Source organism: Hylobates moloch, unplaced genomic scaffold, assembly GCF_009828535.3.
Source record: "Hylobates moloch isolate HMO894 unplaced genomic scaffold, HMol_V3 SCAFFOLD_2, whole genome shotgun sequence".
In the NCBI taxonomy this organism is placed as follows: domain Eukaryota; kingdom Metazoa; phylum Chordata; class Mammalia; order Primates; family Hylobatidae; genus Hylobates; species Hylobates moloch.
In genome coordinates, this window is record NW_026652277.1 from 153,043,741 (window position 1) to 153,065,797 (window position 22,057).

At 38.0% G+C, this 22,057-nt stretch overlaps 1 protein-coding gene across 10 annotated transcripts in view; it reads right to left on the bottom strand.

Annotated features, from left to right (window-relative positions):
• Positions 1–7,264: 7,264 nt before the first annotated feature.
• AHI1 (Abelson helper integration site 1) overlaps positions 7,265–22,057 on the bottom strand; it is a 220,199-nt gene continuing 205,406 nt past the window's right edge. For 4 of the 10 annotated variants that reach the window (XM_032159628.2, XM_032159543.2, XM_032159550.2 and 1 more), the window contains 4 exons: positions 14,305–14,325; positions 13,994–14,096; positions 11,729–11,791; positions 7,265–8,933 (listed from right to left, as the gene is read on the bottom strand). In XM_032159628.2, the coding sequence (XP_032015519.1) occupies positions 11,768–11,791; positions 13,994–14,096; positions 14,305–14,325 (148 nt within the window). In that variant the 3' untranslated portion in view covers positions 7,265–8,933; positions 11,729–11,767. Of the gene's footprint in view, positions 8,934–11,728; positions 11,792–13,993; positions 14,097–14,304; positions 14,326–21,309; positions 21,371–22,057 lie in introns of those variants that run through there. The other 6 variants (XM_032159584.2, XM_058435578.1, XM_032159577.2 and 3 more) reach the window with 5 other exon arrangements.

Genomic DNA, 22,057 nt, shown 5'->3' on the forward strand with positions numbered 1-22,057 from the left:
TAGTATCCAGAATCTACAAGGAACTCAAACAAATCAGCAAGAAAAAAAACATCCCATCAAGAAGTAGGTAAATGACATAAATAGACATTTCTCAAAAGAAGATATACAAATTGCCAGCAAACATAAATAAATGCTCAACATCACTAAACATCAGGGAAATGTAAGTTAAAACCACAATGAGATATCACCTTACTCCGCCAGAATGGCCATTATTACACTTGATCTTAGCCAAAAGGCTGAGAAGCGATAAGAATGGCCATCATTAAAGTCAGAAAACAATAGATGTTGGTGTGGATGTGGTGAAAAGGTAACAGTTTTACACTGCTGGTGGGAATGTAAATTAGTACAACCTCTGTGGATAACAATATGGAGATTCCTTAAAGAACTAAACGTAGATCTACCAGCAACCCCATTACTGGCTATCTACCCAAAGGAAAATAAGTCATTAAATGTAAAAACACATGCACACATGTTTATTGCAGCACAATTCACAGCTTCAAAGATATAGAACCAACCTAAGTGGCCATCAACCAATGAGTGGATAAAGAAAATGTGGCATGTTGGGCTGGGTGCGGTGGCTCACACCTGTAATCTCAGCACTTTGGGAGGCCAAGGTGGGCGAATCACCTGAGGTCAAGAGTTTGAGACCAGCTTGGCCAACATGGTGAAACCTCGTCTCTACTAAAAATACAAAAAAAAAAAAAAAAGAAAAAAATTAGCCAGGCATGGTGGCAGGTGCCTGTAATCCCAGCTACTCTGGAGGCTGAGGTAGAAGAAATCGCTTGAATCAGGGAGGCGGAGGTTGCAGTGAGCCAAGATCGTGCCATTGCATTCCAGCTTGGGGAACAAGAGCGAAACTCTGTCTCAAAAACAAAACAAAACAAACAACAAAAAAAGAAAATGTGGCATGTATGCACCATGGAATACTACTCAGTCATAAAAAGGGACAAAATAATGTCTTTTGCAGCAAACTTGGATAGTGCTGAAGGCCATGACTCTAAGTGAAGTAACTCAGGGATGGGAAACCAAATACCATACGTTCTCACTTATAAGTGGGAGCTAAGCTATGAGGACATAAGGACATACAGTGATATATTGTCTTTGGAGACTCAGAAGGGGGAAGGTGGGAGGAGGGGTGTGGGATAAAAAACTATATATGGGGTACAACATACACTACTTGGGTGATGGGTACACTAAAATCTCAGACTTCACCACTATATAATTAATCCATGTAACCAAAAACCACTTGTACACTAAAAGCTATTGAAATAAAAAATATTTTTAAAAATTCCCTTATTTGACCTGTGTTGGGATTTCATATTTTAGGTTCTTGCATAAAAATAAAATAACACAGAGAGAATTGCAGCAAAAACACAAATAAAAATGACTACAGGAAGAGACCATAAGTTGATTCCAAAAAACATATATCTAAATTAGCCTTACTAATTCATAGTTGCGTCTTACACAGGGAACACAGATTGGCTTGTCTTATAATTTATTTCCACATTTCTCAGATGTCAGTAAAGAATTTTCCTGTTTGGAAAAACACACCACTGGGCAGAGGGCACCTGGGTTCTGATCAATGGTTGTTGGTCTAGTCATTTGACTTCTTTGTAACTGGCTTTTAAAAGTGGGAGAATAATGCTTTTTTTGTCTACTAAAGATTGTTACGAGGCTCAAGTTTGGTAGAGTATGGAGTTCCTCTGATAGCCACTGTAGGGTGACAGCAGCCATAATAAATATGTGACAATTTCAAGGTGAAACAGAGTAGAAGAGCCAAGGCTCCTGGTTCAAGTGTCTGTCAACAAAATGGGCATTCAGCAATTAAGCTGTTGAGTAAGTGAATGTGTACACATTCACATTTTGACATACACATACATTAAAACACATATTTAAGTGTTAAAATTATTGAGGATCCTAAATTATAAAAATATATTTAGGAAAGTAGTCCTTAATTCCAGCTACTGGTAGGGAAATAGAATTAGTCACACTATCTGTATCCAGTTGTCAATATAGTCAAAAAATGAAAATAAATGGTGGGGAGGGCGAGAGCAGGGAGAGCATCAGGGCAAATAGCTAATGCATGCGGGGCTTAAAACCTAGATGACAGGTTGATGTGTGCCACAAACCACCATGGCACACATATACCTATGTAACAAACCTGCACGTTCTGCACGTGTATCCCGGAACTTAAAGTAAAATAAAAATAAAAATAAAAACCTAACGTCCTCCTGCCATGTGTGCATAGAAATGTCATTTTTCCTGACTCTCTGATGCCACCTTGCTTACATTTTTTACCTACTTTTACCCTCATTTTTTCAAACTCATCATTTGTAATAACCTGGTTTTATTATTATTTTTTAATTTCTTTTTTTTCTTTTTTTTGAGACGGAGTCTCATTCTGCCGCCCAGGCTGGAGTGCAGTGGCAGGATCTTGGCTCACTGCAACCTCTGCCTCCTGGGTTCACGCGATTCTCCTGCCTCAGCCTCCCGAGTAGCAGGGATTACAGGCACACACCACCACGCCCGGCTAATTTTTTGTGTATTTTTAGTAGAGACGGGGTTTCACTATGTTGGCCAGACTGGTCTCGAACTCCTGACCTCGTGATCCGCCCGCCTCGGCCTCCCAAAGTGCTGAGATTACAGGCGTGAGCCATCGTGCCCGGCCTATAATAACCTGGTTTTAAAGGGGGATTTATCAGAACATAGACCGTATTCTATGAGGGATATTCAGTTTTAGTTGTGTAGGAGGTTGAGAAAATACAGGACTTTTCAGCATTAGGATTTGATGATGCTGCTTTGGGTGAGAATGTTCCCTAAACAGCGGGAGTTGGCAGAAGGAGGCAGGGTGCTGCCACTGGTGTCTGTGGTCCTGGACAAGTCAATTGTGTGAAAGAAGGGTCTTCGTTCTCATGTTTTTGGGCACACCCTCCACCTGATTTCCCAACTGTGACATGGAATAGCTCTGGAGGGGGTCCTTCTGGTGGAGGAAGCGGGAGTGCACACAAGCTTCTCCATGGTCTCTCATTCACGTTTCCCTTGAGCTACTCAGTTTGGGGATCTGCTGGATGCTTTTCTTTTAAAACTTAAGCCCAAGCAACAAACCTCTTAGGTCTTCGAGACAGGATCCATTTCCAATAGTAAGGATAAAGAAGGAAAATACAAAGAACACACAACTAGTCAAGTGTTTACGGTTAACCTGCAGTAAGCAGGCTGGGACCACTTGAGACCCCTTGCCCAGCTTCTCACCTCTTTCCCACTGAGCAGGACTCATTCTCCATCACCTGGGACCTTTCCCCAACATCTTTTCCCTCTCACTGAAATGTCCAGATTTAAGGTTCTCAGACCCCCTTGACTCCACTTGTTTGTAGACTGAGAAACTGATCTTCCCTAGGAAATGGGCAAGGCCGTGGACCGTCATACAATATAGGTCTCACTTTTCATGGGAAGTATCACTTCACTTCTGGAGCAAGAAGTCTCGTTTACTACACAGCTCCATCCTTAGCGTCAGTCACTATTTCACCTGCATCCAATTACACACATCAAGTAAAGAGCGGCTCTTTCTTTCACACTGATATGAACCAACAAATAACATATTGTTAGATAGGATCTACTTTGGCCCAAAACCCCACAAGCTTTACATTTTCTTCTTTCTCTGGACTGGATGGGGTTGGAGCAGGAATAATTTCTGTATTGTTTGTACTTTAAGTTTGCAAATGGCAAGACTGCAGCTTCCAGAAGAGGCTGGCACACAGAAGCTGGTCTTGTGAGCTTGGCTTACAGGAAAAGAATGTGTTCGAGAGAGAGCCAAGAGAGAACTGATCTTCAAATCTTCCAGGAGAGAATCCATCCTATCTAGCCCGAGGGACACATGCATGGGAAGCGCTGACCAAATTGTATCGTTCCCCTTCCCAGTACTGTCCCTTTTTAGAAGACCACACATGGCAGAGAAAAGACTGAACTCATGATTTAAGTCTGGGATATTTTCCATATTCTATATATTGTTATTTTGAAATTCAAAAATTAAAATCTGTCCATGGCTACAGGGTACTCTAAATATAACAGCTCTATATTCATGTATGAAGGCAAAAAAAAAAAAAATCTACCTTCACTTAATGTGACTACAGGATCTCTAACAACTATAGTATAACAGTCTGTCGCAAGTGTATTGGATGTTTCAGTTTGCCAGACCTGTCATGATAAATTAATTACAGGATGTTGCAGAAATGGCAAAGCTCCAGCAGCATCTTGCATAGTTTAATATAGACCCATTTCCCCATTTCAATGTATTTGTGGTTAGATAAATCCTCAGAAATTTACAGCTGCTATAGACTAGTTTATTATGTACTCTGCCTGCACACATGATAAGTATAAGAATTCAATGTGCTTAAAGTGCATAGATTTTACTGATATTCCTTTACCACCATGGAAATATTTAGTTGCTAAAAGTAGCTTCAGTAGACACTTCTGAACATTAACTTTTGTATAATAGGCAGGGATGGTTAAACACATTACTGTGCTTAGCTTTTATTAAAGAATCATAGTTCAGGAAAAGTTATGTGGAGCATTTATACAGAATGGCCCTGTGAACAAATTTAAGACAAAAAAAAAAAAAAAAACCTTAACTACTGATTCTCAGCTGAAAACATCGAAAAACCAAACTGAAGCTACCAAACTTTTCTCCAGGGAACCTTCTTCCTTTAGTCTTGTGACCACTTTGCGCAAGCTTCAGTTGCTTATTTTTGCTCTGGCAGCAAGTTATGTTCCTCAACTTCTTGCTTTTTCCTCCTTTCAGACTATTTTTTTCTTATCTTCACTAACATCTCCACTCCAAGCAATGTTAAGAAATCATCCTTTGATTGGCAATGAGTTTACTTATATAAATGTTTTATAAGGAAGCCATTCTTAAATTTCCTTCTATTCTTTCATTGGGCTCAAATGATTTTTATGAAGAAATGAACTACAATGAGTAAAAATCATATTGTTTAGTATTTAGAAGTAACACTGAAGTATATATTGGGCCATTTTGACCTAAGTGATAAGAGGTAGAACATGAATTATGTGTGATGTACATACCCCCTTTTTTTTAGATCGAGGAGAAACTAAAATTGTTGATTGTTAGCAGCACTAGCCTCCCTAGCTTTTTGAGACAAAAATAACCCATCTATAATCAATATGAATTTGAGGTGTTAGGAGAGCAACTTCAGAGAACAGACTGCTCACAACATATGCTTGATGGAGATTTGAAGGGGATCATTAGAAAAATAGCATTCTTTGTGTTTACAAAACAAATGTTTTTGTTATACAGTTCCCGCCTTAGCTTAAAGTATTTCCTATTCACCTTAATAATTAGAGCAGAAGGATATGAAGAATGAAGTGCCTCATTACCAAGTTTGCTTCCTGGGTCTCGGCAGAGAGTAGCTGTCTGCTTTCGCCTAGTCAGGCCATTGTTAACCCTAAATGATGCTGACATTTAATTCTCCTGCATATAATTGTGTCCATCCATAGAATGAGTTCTCCAGTCAACACAGCCTTTTGATTGACATGCTTCTTGATGTTTTTATTATCTCATATATGACTGGAATGGCGCCTTTTTGGTTTCTTGAATAAAATGTTACTGTACACGTAATTAGTTTGATTCTATAGAATCTGTTTCTTAAGGAAACATAATTATAGTATGGAGTAAAGATTTACTAAAATAATTATCTGATAAACAAATGATCAGTTTTTTAAAAGAAATGTTCACTCAGATATATTTTATTTTATTTAGGTCACTGTTGAATGACAAACATTTGAGATGTTTCTAGTCCCTGAGTGTGGTCACAGGCCCATGCCAACTGCTTCCTTACTCTTGTGTGTGCTGTCATGTCCAAATATCAGCATTTTCCTCTCCACAGCAACTGAGATCCAGTACTTTACAGATCACCCAGTGGAGTCTGAGATCTCCATTTGCAACTAGCAGTGGCTGGAGTTGTGCAGTTGGAGAAGTTACTTAACCTTCAGAACTTGGTTTCCTTAGTTGTAGAGCAGGGAAGATTATATCTCATGGATTTGATGTGAAGAGTAAATAAGGTCATGTACATAATAAAGTGAAGATTTGGGGACTATTTTTGGTACAGTTCAATTAAATAGAAACGAACAAATATATAGTTTAAAACATTTGGATTGCTTAAAAGTGTTTCCATAATTCACTAAACAGACATGGCCATCAGATGGAAATCATTTGAATACATACAAAAGTGTAAGGTCACTAACTTTTGTTATAGTTTCTAGAACTTCCTCTTAAAAATGTTTGTGGCTAAATATATGACTAAAGTGACAACAAGTCACATGAAGCTATAAAATGGTAAGTTATTTCTCAAATACAGTCTTGCTGAGCTTCCTAAAGAAATCTTTCTTTAATTAAATTCTTCTATAATTTAAAGATAATATTAAGGTCAAGTATTCATTTGTATGTGACAGAAACCCTGCACAAGATTTCAGAAGTACCAAACGTTAGCCATTTAAAAGCACTGATTTCAATTAAAATATGCATTTTAAACATAAACTTGCATTCACTGTGTAAAATATTTCATGTTTTAAATCTTTTAAAAACTTCATTTTTATTCTAGCTTTCCAAGTCCTATACATAGTATCATTTCAATATTGAAGAAACATTAATCTTCAAGACAGAGTTGGATCAATAATTGGGCAGTGCATTTCTAACAAAGGTTTAAAAATATTATTTAGATATAGAAGAAGATAGCGTCAAATTGTTACTTGTTTGGAGAAAAGAGATGACATGGGATAAAATTCAACACTTTCAGAATAAAGATAACACAAACCCAATTTGTTATAAGGAAATGTTTAATGCCATACATCATCAATTGGATTCTGGTGTCTGATTTTCTGCTTGATTATCAGCTGGATCTATTGCTTGGAGGGCACTGTCATGATCTCCCCCACTCCATCTCATCTCAGATTGTGTGGTAAAGACCTTTTATTAATCTATTCATGAACATAACCCTAGTCTTACTTTGTCAGCAAGACAAACGGGAAAAGGACCAGGCTTTCAGTAGAGCCAAATTTTCCTGGTGTTTGCTTCAACTGCTATTTTTGTCTTTAGTAGTTGCAATATAAAAATAACCCTTTATTTTTCATATAAACATCAAGATCTTAGCAAATGCTTAGCTCCCCCTGACATATTTTTCATTCATCTTAAATTATTTCTAAACCTGTTGAAATTCTTGGTGATTCAATCAGAAAATCAACATATATCTCAAAATTATTAGCTGAAACTGCAGAGAAACAGATATTTTTATTTTTAAATTATCAAGTGCATTCACACGACAGAAAAAAACAAGCTTGTACAAGAGTGACTCAAGCTGGCTGGGCCCAGCTCTACCTGACGCACAGACTTATGCATTCAGAACAATGAAAATTCAGTGCCATCAGAACAGACTTTTGGACTGATATGGCTATAAGCTTCACCAGTTATCAGTGCCACTCAACACTTTCAAAAATGCCTTTTTTTAAAAGTTCTACACAGCGGGACATGTTTACCAATTTTTATGCCTCTACATGTGCAGGGATAAGAGCCAAATATATTTTTATTAGAAGGTATTTCACACTGGGTATACATCTGGGCAAAATTTACACCTCAATGCCCAACATTGTTTTTCTCACTTCTTATTTTAATGGAATTGACTGTCTAATTTGGGTAAGTCTTTCTAATTTTATATTAGTTTTCACTTTCTTGGGGCTAAATATTTTATCAGCAGAGCTTATCATACAGTTGAGAAAGGAGTCAAGAAAAGAACAAAAAATGAATACCCCATTATAATATCAAACTTCAAAACATATAGTCTATAATAATGACACTATTATTCTGGAACTTAAAAATAAATAATACAATATGATAATGTAAAAATATTAAGATTAAAATAAATATTAAACAATGTAAGTCTACAAAATAGGTATGTGCTTAAATATGAAATGCCTTTTTTAAAAAGACATTTGGAACACTGTTGCCAGTCCAGCCAAAAATCACTTTTAGTTTAGGTCTATGAAGTTACCTATATGATTTGTTTTTAAGAAACACAAAATTTTAATTAGAAAGTAAATTGTTTTCTTTTAATGTCTTTGTTACTGAGACCGTTTTGAATACGCCATATTCTAAAGCTGCTTATCTTTTTTGTTTTTTGGAGACAGAGTCTTGCTGTCGCCCAGGCTGGAGTGCAATGGCGTGATCTTGGCTCACTGCAACCTCCGCCTCCCGGGTCAAGCGATTCTCCTGCCTCAGTAGATGGGATTACAGGTGCCTGCCATGACACCTGGCTGATTTTTGTATTTTTAGTAGAGATGGGGTTTCACCATGTTGGTCAGGCTGGTGTTGAACTCCTGACCTTAGGTGATTCACCTGCCTCAGCCTCCCAAAGTGCTAGGATTACAGGCGTGAGGCACCGTGCCTGGTCAGTTGCTTATCTTTTAAATAAAGTGAATTTCAAAAACAGATACTTCATATTCTGGGCATAACATCACACATACAACCACATTACCAATATAATAATATTAAATGATTACTTAACAGACATCCTAACAATGCAAACACCTTTTATTCACATTTGCTGAGTAGCAATTACAGTGTTTTCTTCATTAGTTTTCCAACACTGGTAATGTAATTATGATGCAATTACTAACAATATAAGTACCAATACTTTGACCAACAACAATCACAATGGTTTATAACAACTGAACTCAAAGGCCACATTGACTTTTCCACCCACAACTTGATTCTGATTTTTCTAGAGTCATTCATAAGAAGAAGAAGTGGATCCTTTCTTCCTCCTTAGTATCTGAAAATTCTGAACTCTGAAGAGAAATTCCATTTGGTTTAATTTGTCATTTTCACCTCTGTGCATTTGGGCATCTCTTAACTTTTCTTCAATTCTTTACTGGAAAGAAAAATACACAAAATGTACTAAATAAACTTGAATAATGTCTTCTGACTACAACCAAATCTTAGTGTGCTCAGGCAACAGCACAGGTAATAAAGGACACTGTGTAAAACACAAACACATACAAACACAACCGAAAAAGACCAAAATACTAATTTCCTATCTTCTAGTTTGCCTCTCAAACATTGTTAGCATCTTTTTGTATCATTAGCAATTGTTTAAGGCGTGCTCCTGCATTGATAGGTTATATAAGCAAGAAAGAAATATAGTTCCCAAATGTAGACACTGAAAACTCCAAACCATAAGTAACTTACAGAAATGAAGAGCAGGCAATCAGAGTATATGAAATTCTTCATTCAATGGGAAAAAAAGTCCTCACGGATGATATTCAGGGTTAGTGATTCGGAAGGATATAGATAATTTTATTAAATAGCATTCTTTCATTTAGTCTATGGTTATGCCTAGTTTTATATAATTAGGTTATTACATTTTTCAAATCAATTAAAAAATGGGTTGTCTCATTTTTGATCAAGATAGCAATAATTAAGCATCTAGATGTGGCTTTGATGTAAAACAAATTATACAATTCATAAAAATCAAGAACCAATATGCAGATGAAACGAAGTTGCTTCCTTAGAGAGCATGTAGTATTTGCACTACAACTAGTGTGAGATAAACTAGTGGGGCTAAACCTAACATTTTTTAATGCAATCATTCATACAGCATTGGTAAGTTCTGGACTTAAACAAAAAGGTTACTGTCCTTCTTCTAAAGAGAAAGGCTTAACACCTGGTCATCCTTAGAAAACACATGGCAGTTTCAGAACGATGGCAAATCTGGTTAAGGTAGCAGTCAACTCCATTGACCACTTCTGAGAAAAGTGACAGCTGGCACACTGTGGCAAGAAAGGGCAATGGCTAACCATTCCTGAAGGGCTTTCCCTGGGGGCAGAGGAGGGGTAGGGGACACCTGTGCTTTAAGGAACAGGCCCAATCTTAAATTAATGGTCGCACTATCTTTTCATATAAAACACATTTACACATGAGGGGCAAAAAATTCTTTATCACTTGATGTTTCTTGATTTTAAATCTGTTAAGCAGAGCTACTCCAGGTAAACTTGTATCATATATAGAAGCCCAAAAATATGTTCCAGTGAAGCTCATGAATGCACATGAAGTTGAGTATAAAAATGGTACAGATATGGCATGCCAAGGTATAATACCACTAGGGGCAAAAAAAGTCTCCCTGTACATATACAGAAAAAGTACGTAAAACTTTCACCAAATTAGGATCTGATAAAAATGGAAAAGAAAGTAGTTTCAATGAAGGCTGGGCTAAACTCACACAGAGACATATAAACTTCTGCAACAGGCAGTGAGGAGGGTAAAGGATCTTACAGGAAGAATAAGGCAAAACAAAGTGAGAGGAAGAGTTCATGGTAGTGGGAGGACAAAAAAGAAGAAAAACAGAAAAGGGAAGGGGGAGAAGAGGAGAAGAACAGCTGGAAATTAGTGAGATGGATCCTGCACATGCAGAAGATGTAGGACAAGTGAAATCAATCAGGTGGTGACTGCACTGTAAGAAGTAAACAGAGAAGCCAGAAGGACCTTCAGGAGCAGAACCCAAAGAGAAATTCAACTCGAAAAATCTAAAGTAGGCAGCAAAGGTAACATCTTTGAGGGAAATGACTCAGACTCAGAGGAGGAAGAAACACACTGGATAGAGAATGACAAAGATGGCACATAAACGGGAGAAAAGAGACAGAATAAAGATGGTCAAGTGCACCCTTCGGACATTGGCGGCTCCCTCCTGACGATGGGAGGAAAATCATGAGTGGCACACTGGCTTGATGAATGCTAACAGCAAAGGGACCTGAAAGCTAGGAGACAGCAGGGATGTGCTGAAAGAGGGAGGAGAAGACATCTAACCAAAAGACAAGAATAAATGCAAAGCCATTCCTTCTCTATCTTCTCGTAAAGTATCTCTGTAATCTAACAGAGGAAGAAAGTAACGAAGCAAAGGCCTTTTTAAAGGCTCTTGTGATGAAAAGAGAAAGAAACATTCTTCTTCTTTTTTTGTTTGAGACAGAGTCTCGCTCTGTTGCCCAGGCAGGAGTACAGTGGCCCAATCTCGGCTCACTGCAAGCTCCGCCTCCCAGGTTCACGCCATTCTCCTGCCTCAGCCTCCTGAGTAGCTGGGACTACAGGCGCCCGCCACCATGCCCGGCTAATTTTTTGTACTTTTAGCAGAGATGGGGTTTCACCGTGTTAGCCAGGATGGTCTCCATCTCCTGACCTTGTGATCCACCCGCCTCAGCCTCCCAAAGTGTTGGGATTACAGGCGTGAGCCACCGCGCCCGGCCTAGAAAGAAACCTTCTTAGCAAGCTTATGAAAACAAGTATGAAACTAGGTTAGTGTTTGTGTGTATGTTATGTCTGGGGAATAAGATTCATAAAAATACTGGGCAGTGGCCAGGCATTGTGGCTCATGCCTGTCATCCCAGCATTTTGGGAGGCTGAGGCAGGCGATCACTTGAGGTCAGGAGTTTGAAACCAGCCTGGCCAACATGGTGAAACCCCATCTCTACTAAAATACAAAAATTAGCCAGGTGTGGTGGTGGGTGCCTGTAATCCCAGCTACTCGGGAGGCTGAGGCAGGAGAATCACTTGAATCCAGGAGGTGGAGGTTACAGTGAGCCGAGATCGCACCATTGCAGTCCAGCCTGGGCAACACAGCAAGATTCCCTCTCAAAAAAACAAAAACAAAACACAACAAAAAAACTTGGACCTTACCCCACAAGACATTCAATCCAATAGATCTTCCCTGAAGGTTTACTTCTGTGGCAAGACACCAGGCTAAGGGGGAGGAAAAAAATGTGAGTATGTATTAAATAATAGCCCCTGACTGGAAGCACTGGCCATCTAATCAGAGTTAATATACAAAGCAATGTGTAAGAGAAACAGCCCTGAACTTGGGGCAAGAAGATTAATTTCTAGTTCAGGTACTTTGTAGCTGTAACTTTGAAACCTTGGTTTCTTTAAATGTAGAAACAACAGGCTGTATTAGAAAATTTCTAAAAATTACATTCATTTTGAAAGAAATGATCAAGTAGTAAATATACACTAAGATAAATTAGAAAATGCACAAAGTTAAAATAGAAGAAAAAAACTACTATAATCTTACTCAGATAATTATTGATGTCCTTTGATGTATATTACATAAACTATTTTATAATCTTTTTTACTTAAAAATCATAAACATCTTTTCATGTCCATAAAAATACTTCCATAATATGATGAATAACCATACAATATTCTGTTATACAAATACTTCATATTTTAATCAACTCTTTATTTTAAAAACACTGCTCGAAAGAGTAGCCTTTTAACTAAATCTCTCCATGTATACTTGAATACTTTCCTATAAGAGATTCCTTGAAGTTGAACTGTCAGGTCAAATAGATGCACATTTTGAAAACAAAACAAAACAAAACCCCTAACATATTACCTAATTATACTCCACAAAGAATAGATCAATCTTATAGCATTACCAGCAGTGTAAGCGGGAATCCACATCCCATTTTCTCATCAGTACTAGGTATGTATCGTAAGTTTGAAACTTGTCATTTTGAAAGGGTAAAATACCATCTCATTTTATAGTTTCAATTTTCATTAATTTGATAAATGGATGGTAAACATTTTTCATATGTCTGTTGCCATTTATATTTATCCCTTTAAGAATCCTTTAAGAATGTCCTGTGTATACCTTTGTCCTGTTTTTCTACTGGTGTATTTTTTTTTCTTGTTGAAAAACCTCCTCTTAGAGCTTTTTATTTGTTAAGGGTATTACTCCTGGCCAGGCGCGGTGGCTCACCCCTGTAATCCCAGCACTTTGGGAGGCTGAGGCAGGCAGATGGCTTGAGGTCAGGAGTTCAAGACCAGCCTGGGCAACATGGCAAAACCCTGTCTCTACTAAAATACAAAAATTAGCTGGGTGTGGTGATGCGTGCCTGTAGTCCCAGCTACTCGGGAGGCTGAGGCAGGAGAATCACTTGAACCTGGGAGGTGGAGATTGCAGTGAGCTGAGATTGCACCACTGCATTCTAGGCTGGGTGACAGAGCAAGACGTCAAAAAAAAAAAAAAAAAAAAAAAGCGTATTACTCTTCTATGGGTAAATCTCTTCCATTGCAGGTTATTGTTCATTTAAAAATTCTATGACTTTTTTTCTTTTTGACCTGCATAATTTTAAAGTTTCCATTATTTAAAAATCTGTTTTATAATGTTTTCCAATTCTGGTATCAAGATTAAAAATCATTCCTTAGCCCATGATTATATAACTATTCATCTATACGCTTCTGTACAATTAGATTTTAGTTTTCTACAATGGAAAAATAAAAATATGAAAATTTTGCATCTAGTTCCTACAAAATGACAAATTCATAAACGTGAACATGAACAGCTTTGTAACATTTCACTTTCAACAGAAACTTCACTTCTACTTAATAGAGAAAAGGCCTTCTGGCAGGCCTTTCCTATACCCCAACCCCTACCATCCAAACACATTTTCCCACTGGCGTGTCTCGGTGGAAAAACTGGCCCACTCTTGAGCTGTAATCCTCTGGAGTTCCTTAGGCCCCCAGGGACTATCACTCTGCTCTGACACCGCAGATGGCTCCTTCTCAAGTGGCTCTTTCCTCTCAGTTTGTAAATATTCTTGTCATTCCCCTCTTTATAAAGATCTTGTCTATACCCAGTGTTTTCCACTAGTTACTGCCTAGCTTTTTCTTACCTTTAAATTCCAGATTCTAAAGAGAGTAAGACTATCTTACAGTCTTTTTCCCTTTGGGCTGGAGACAATCTGATTTATGCTTCCGGGTTTCTCCATCAAAACTATCTTCTCCAAGGTCGCAAATGGCCTCCCGGTTACAGATCCCAAATGGGACTTGTCAGTCCTTATTTTACTTGCCTCTCTCTGGTATTTGTCCTTGCTGACCATGCTTTCCTAAATCTTTTCCAGTTGACAACATAGCGCAACTTTCTATTGGTTTTCCCCTCACCTCTATTAGAGTGACTTTTCGGCCTGCTTGCTTGTTCTTCCTCATCTGTGTATCCATTATGTGTCCTTGGTCCTCATGGCTCTGTTCTTTGCTCATTTCAGAACTATAGGAGGGAAAGATCAGAAACAAAGAGCCAGTAAAAGAGAGCTGAGCTAAAAGCTCAGACGAGGCTTTGATCTAGGGACGTGGCAGTGGAAATAAAAACGGGGATAAATGTGAGGATATGACAGAGAAAAACATCTGGCAGAACTAATGAGTATACACGGGGGTGACAGACAGGGAATTGCTTAAAATAACATAAACAGACAAACCTTTGGCTGGTTGGGCTCCTTCTTAGCCATGATAAAGGGACAAGAATAAAATAAATGTCAAAATCTTAAACTATTATCTGTGGACTTACAGAATAAAATAAATTTCATCTGTCTCAGAAAAATATTAGAGGCTTGGGAAAAATCAGAAAGTTCTATCAACTTAGGTAGAAACACACACACATACACACGTAAAAGTATAGGACATTCATTCATGACAAGAAAAGAAATGAAGGAAGATTATATATAAGAAAGCTGTAATATTCTGATCTGTGGAATGAGCAATGTAGCTTTTCAAATGATTCAATGGCAATAGCAAAATATAAAACAAATGTTTTGTGGATGAGTGTGTAGTAATGCACTTTATATTAGGAGAAAGAAAACACAAAAACAATGAAAAAAAAAGGAAAACTGAAGAATGGAACAGAGTATCTTCTCTCTAAGTTGTCTAGGAATGGTGAGAAACACCACAGAGGAGCTTGAAAAAGATGCAAGAATTTCAAAATCAGCTATTAAATAGGACTGAATAGGGATTCTTGTGAACCAAATGATATTTCCCCAAAATTCATATGTTGACGCCTGAACTCTTAATGTAACTGTATTTGGAGATAGGGGCTTCTAGGGAGATAACTAAGGTTAAATGGGGTCAGAAGAGTGGGGTTCTAATCTAATAAGACTACAGTCCTTAGAAGATAGAAAGATGAAACCAGGCCGGGCGCAGTGGCTCACGCTTGTAATCCCAGCACTTTGGGAGGCCGAGGTGGGCGGATCACGAGGTCAGGAGATCGAGACCACGGTGAAGTATTTTTTGACAGAGAGGGCCAGTGAGGACACAAAGAAGGCAGCCATCTCAAGTCAGAAGAGGCCTCAGAAACCAATCCTGTGACAGCCCCCAGAACTGTGTGAAAATAAGTTTCTGTAGTTTAAGCAATGAAGTCTGTGGTATTCTCTGTGGCACCCTGAATAGACTAATAAAGAAATGTATAAGTAAGTGAAATGAAGTCACATGACTGAGAATGAAAAGGTCAGAAATTACAAAGAAGAAAGGACAGTAAATTTAGATAGAATGATAAAAGAACAAAGGAAAGGTTAAGTTCTGAAAAAAAGCACTGATAACACAATCTTAATCTTTCTGAAGTGTACCCCTTTGGCCTTATTTCCAAGGAATCTATATTCTAGACTGATAAGGTGAATAAGGGAAGCAAGCCAAAGATAATACAGCAGAGACAATGACACAATGGACTGTGGCAAACTGGAGAATGGATGACTCATCTAAAGGAGGCAGTCCATCTCAGCTCACTGATGGATGTCATCAAAGAATGTAGAGCTGTGGTCCAGAACTCTGGATTATTTTCAAGAAGTCAGAAATCTGTATTTCTTTTAGGTGAAATTTTTTTTTTTTTTTTTTTTTGAGATGGAGTCTCGCTCTGTCGCCAAGGCTGGAGTGCAGTGGCACGATCTCAGCTCACTGCAAGCTCCGCCTCCTGGGTTCACGCCATTCTCCTCCCTTAGCCTCCCGAGTAGCTTGGACCACAGGCGCCCGCCACCTCGCCCGGCTAATTTTTTGTATTTTTTAGTAGAGACGGGGTTTCACCGTGTTAGCCAGGATGGTCTCGATCTCCTGACCTCGTGATCCACCCGCCTCAGCCTCCCAAAGTGCTGGGATTACAGGCCCGAGCCACCGCGCCTGGCCTTAGGTGAAATATTTAAATATCTGGGCAGCTAATTACACACACACACACACACACACACACACATACACACGAGACCCCATGCACACTTGCTGGTCTGAGAGTATCCCAGGCACTGCCATACTTTTGTGCCTTAGCTCCTGACTTCTAGGCCCTATTCTTCTTGTTTACCCTGTCGTGTCTATATGGTCTTTAATTCTGTCTTCATCTTTGGCTTTCTCTGACCACTAAAGCCCACTCTAGGAAAATCAGACTGTAGTGATCCTCTTTCTTCTTTTATCTCTCACAATCTATACACAATCTATCAAAAAGCTACCTTGAAAATACATAGAACATCTAGATCTTTGCTTGTAGCCCAGATAGAGTAGGAGGAACCAGATTTACCTCTTGTCTAAAACAACAACAACAACAACAAACCTGAACAAAATACACGAAACAACAATTTTCAAGATACTGAGCCACAGACGATGAAGATCTGCAAAAGGTCCCCCTCAAGTATCCAGCAGTGAACTGATGAGTGCACACATCTGGGAAAATTACTTGAGGCCCAGAACAGTGTTTATTCCCACTAGCAATGAACAGAACTGTTCCCGAGGAAGCCCAGACACTGGCCTTACTAGACAAAGACTTAAAATCCGTAATTAAAAATGTGTTCAAAGAACTAAAGGAAACATGTATGAAGAACTAACATATGAGCAATGTCTCATTAAATAGAGAATATGAATAAATAAATAGAAATTACACAAGGAGGAATACTAAATCTACACAAACTATTCTAGAAAATTGAAGAGGTGGGAATTCTTCCCAAATTGTTCCATGAAGCCAGCATTATCTTCTTATCAAAATCTGCTTAAGATGTTACAAAAAAAAATTACAGACCCATATTTCTCATGAACGAAATACAAGAAGTTCTAAAGGAAATTTTAGCAAATCAAATTCAACAAGCGTTATCCTTTATAAAAAGGATAACACGCCACTAAGTAGGGTTTATCCGAGGAACGCGAAGTTGGTTTAACATTTCAATATCAATGTAACTCACCATATTAAGAAATTTAAAAACAAAAACCATAGATTACTTAACCAATGCAAAAACATGTTTGAGAAATCAAACATCTATTCCTGACAAAAACTCTTAGGAGTTTTTGCCCTAATAAAGGGCATTTATAAAAAACCTAGAATAACATCATACTTCATGGTAAAAGATCAAATGCTCCTATTCATTTCCCACATGATCAGGAACGTGACAAGAATGTCTATTCTAACTAGTTTTATTCAACATTGTATTAAAGGTTCTACCCAGTGTAACAGGGCAAAAAAAAAAAAAAAGAAAGAAAAAAAAAGAAACAAAAGGCACCCAGATTGTGAAGAAAGAAAACTGTTTTTTATTTGCATGCTTGTCTGTCTACATAGAATATCTCATGGAATCTACTAAAAGCTATTACAACTAACAAGTGAGTTTAGTAGGTTGGCATAAAACAAGATCGACATACAATAATCAGTAGTATTTCTATCAACTAGCGACAGATACCTGTAAATTGAAACTTAAAAACAATACCATTTACATATGAAATATGTAGGAATAAATCAACCAAAGACCTATACACTGTATGTCCAAGACCTATACATTGAAAACTAAAAAACATTACCAAGAGAAATTAAACAAGTTGTAAATAAATGCAAAGATATATCATGTTAATGACTCAGATGATTGAATACTGTTAAAATGTCAATTCTCCCCAAATTAATATCTGGATTAAATGCAATATCAACTGGAATATGCTATAGAAATTGATAAGCTAATTCTAAAATTCATGTGGAAATGGAAAGAACCCTAAATATTAAATAGCCAAGCCAACTTTGAAAAGGACAAAGTTGGAGGACTAATACTACCTGATTACAAAACTACTCAGTAACTAAAATAATGTGGTAGTAGCATAAAGATAGAGGAATAGAAAAATAATTGGCTGGGTGCCTTGGCTCACACCTGTAATCCCAGCACTTGGGGAGGCTGAGGCGGGTGGATCACTTGAGGCCAGAAGTTTGAGACCAGCCTGGCTAACATAGTGAAACCCCATCTCTACTAAAAATACAATAAATTAGCTGGGTGTGGTGGTGTGCACCTGTAATCCCAGCTACTCACGAGGCTGAGGCAGGAGAATCACCTGAACCCAGGAGGCGGAGTTTGCAGTGAGCCGAGATTGTGCCACTGCACTCCAGCCCGGGCGACAGTGCAAGACTCCATCTCAAAAAAACAAAACAAAACAAAACAAAACACCCAACATTAGCTTGTGTAGTGGTGTACGCTACTCGGGTGGCTGAGGCAGGAGAAGTGCTTGAACCCTGGAGGCAGAGGTTGCAGTGAGCCAAGATCACGCCATTGCACTCCAGCCTGGATGACAAAGGGAGATTCTGCCTCAAAACAAACAAACAACCCTCCCCCGCCAAAAAAAAACCCAAAAGAGAAATAGAAAAAAGATAGACCATAAACAGACCCACATTTATATGAAGAGCTGATTTCAACAAAGGTGCAAAGGCCATTCAGTTGAGACAGAGTTGTTTTTCAAAAAATGATGCTGGAACAACTGGATATCCAAATGCAAAAAAAAAAAAAAAAGAAAAAAGTAAACTCTGATCCAAAACTCACACCACATATTACACATACAAACTAACTGAAAACAGTTCATAGTCTTAAATAAAAAATTATAAAACTTCTACAAGAAAATATAAGAGAAAACTTTAGTGGCTTTGGGTTGGCAGAGGTTTCTTAGATATTATACTACAGCATGATTTGGTAAAAGAAAAAATTTGATAAATGGGACTTCAACAAAGTAAAAAACAGTTTGCTCTTCAAAAGTCAATGCCAAAAGAATAAAAAGGCAAAACACAGATTAGGAAAAATATTTGAAAATCACATAGTTGATAAAGAACATATTTAGAATATATAAATGACTCTTAAAACTTAATAAAACAAATAATCTATTACAAATGAGCAAAAGATCTGAACAGAAATTTCACCAAAGAAGATGTATGCATGGAAGGTAAGCACATCAAAGGATGCTTAACATCATTAGTTGTTGGGGATATGCAAAATCAAACCACAATGATATATCTCTACATGTATTAGAATGACTAAATTAGAAAGACTGACCATATCAACTATTGGTGAGGAAGCAGAACTCATACATGTTGGTAGGACTGTAAAAAGGTACAATCATATGGAAAACAATTTGGCAGTTTCTTAAAAAGTTAAGCATAAACCAACTATATAATCCAGCCATTCTACTCCAAGGTGTCACCCAAGAAAAATGAAAGCATAACCTTCTTCAATGCCTCTTTCAGTGATATGATGTTAAACAAACAAAAAACCCCCTATGTTCATACAAAGACTTGTACATAAATGTTGATATTAGCTTTATTTGTAGTAGCCACAAAAACTTGTACATAAATGTTGACATTAACTTTATTTGTAGTAGCCGCAAAGTGGAAATGATTCAAAGGTCCATCAACAAAGGTACATGAATAAACAAACTGTGGTATTTAAAACTCTAGACAGTGAGAGAAAGTAGATCAGTGATTATCAGGGGATGCGGCTCAGGAAGAAAGATGTAGGAGGGCAAAAATTACAAAAGAGCATCAGAAGTCTTGGAGAGATGGGTATGCTCATTACCTTAATTGTGGTGATGATGGTTCATGGGTATTTACCCATGTCGAAACTTAAACTGTTTTATTTTATTTTATTATTTTATTTTTTTGAGATGGAGTCTCACTCTGTCTCCCAGGCTGGAGTGCAGCGGCACGATCTTGGCTCACTGCAATCTCCACCTCCCAGGTTCAAGCGATTCTCCTGCCTCAGCCTCCTGAGGAGCTGGGATTACAGGCACCTGCCACCATGTCCGGCTAATTTTTTTGCATTTTTAATAGAGACGAGGTTTCACCATGTTGGCCAGGCTGGTCTCGAACTCCTGACCTCAGATGATCTGTTTGCCTCGGCCTCCCAAAGTGCTAGGATTACAGGCGTGAGCCACTGTGCCCAGCCGCAATTTATTTTATATCAAGTGTATCTCTTTATAAGTTAGAAATATATATGCATACACAAAATCTGACCTCTTTTCACTAACTTCATTGCTCCCACTTTTTTCCAAGGCACCACTGCCAAGTCTCACCTGGATAATTCCAGTATTATTTTAACTGGTCTTTCTGATTCAACCCTTGTCCGTTAATGTCTATTATTATCTTAAATGTCAGAAGGATTCTGTTAAATTGTTAAGTCACTTCCTGTGTTTAATGGCTTCCTACTTCACTTGGTGTAAAAGCCAGAAGTCTTATAATAGTATATAAGATCTTGTTACTGTCTCTGATTTTATCCAATCTCTCCCACTTGCTTACTCTACTCTAAAAAGCCTAATTTCCTTACTTTTCTTTGAGGGTAACAGGTATGCTTCTGCTTCAGGGCCCACTGCACTTGTCTTCTACATACTCACATGACTCAATTCCCTGCCTCCTTACACTTTTCTCAGGCCTTCTCTCACGCCCTGATTTACAACTGCAACCTTCATGTCTCCTTTCCTTTCCCCTACCCATGCTTTATTTTTCTCCACAGTGTAGCACACATCTGGTATAATTAGACATTTTACTTATTTTGCATATACGTAAATAAAATGTTAGCTCCTTATAGCAGGGATTTTTATCTGTTTACTGCTGTATCCTCAGTGCCTAGAATACTGTGTGTGACATTGTACGTGCTCAGCAAATCTATATTTAGCAAATGACTATTACATGTCTGTCTTCCTTGCTACACTGGGCACTTCCACAATGTACAAGTTGTGTATCATATCATTCGTCACTGCATTTCAGTGCCTAGTATAGCACCTGGAACAGAGAGCAGATGATCACATTTTCCCAATTGGACTGATGCTCACAAATGAACTACTGACACCTTGAAAGGCTAATCCTGATCCTTCCTCTTTACGGCAGTAGCATCGAGGTCTAGGACAAGACCAAATTCTTGATACAGACAAATAATGTTTGCTCAGGCTCATGTAAAATGCTGGGCAAATACAGCAAGACATGTCTCCTAGCCCCACCTTCCAATCATCAGATGCCCTCAAAACACTCACACTGCATTCTTCTAGAGCCACAATCTCTATCCCGTTTTTTTCTCCCACTGCAATTCCCCAACTCCAAGACACTAATCAGTCAGTCTCCTCCCACTCTCTCCCCTCTCTTCATAGCCGTATGCTCCTTTAGACTAGTTCTTTCCCACACCACATCCAAATGCCCTCCCATGAGGCAGACAAAAGCTCAATTGAAGCCTTACCTTCATCTAGAGGCCTTCTCTAGCTATGCATATTCCTCCTGCCTTCTCATTCAGCTCTCTTCTGTAATTACAATTTGCATCACATCATTTTGCACCTAATTATATAATTGGTTGCCTTCTAAATGCTTCTTATTTCTATTTCCTCATCTGACCTGTAATGCTTCTTTAATATCTCTCAATGCATCTAGCTCACTGCTGAGCACACTGTGAGGTCACACACACGACAATAAATGCCTTTAATTTTAGAAATTGGGGGTGGGATGAGGGTTAAAAAAAGGCAGAAAATGGATAATAAAAGTAAAAATTTAGAAGAAAAGTGGCGAGTAGCAGGATTATTTTAGAAAAAAAATGTGGACTATAAACTACCTCTTCATAAATGAAAGAGCCTGGAATGGTTATTTTAAAGATGGAAAAAAATATACAGTGGAGTGACAGGATGCTTGGAATTGACATTTATAGCTGCACCATATTAAGAAGAGATTTCATTCATTTAGTTCAGATTTCAGGGTTTATAAATAAAAGACTTTAATATGATTAACTATATGAATTAACCTCTCTCTGAACAAAGCTGTTAATGAAATAAAGGATGCTATGTTAAAAAAAACCCAACAAAATTAAATACAGGCTATATTAGTAACGACGGACCATTAATACTACTTGTTAAGGATGACAGTATATTTATAGCAGCCTCATTACCAACTCTGACTTAGGCAGTAGATAACATATGAAGAACATCATGGGGCATGCA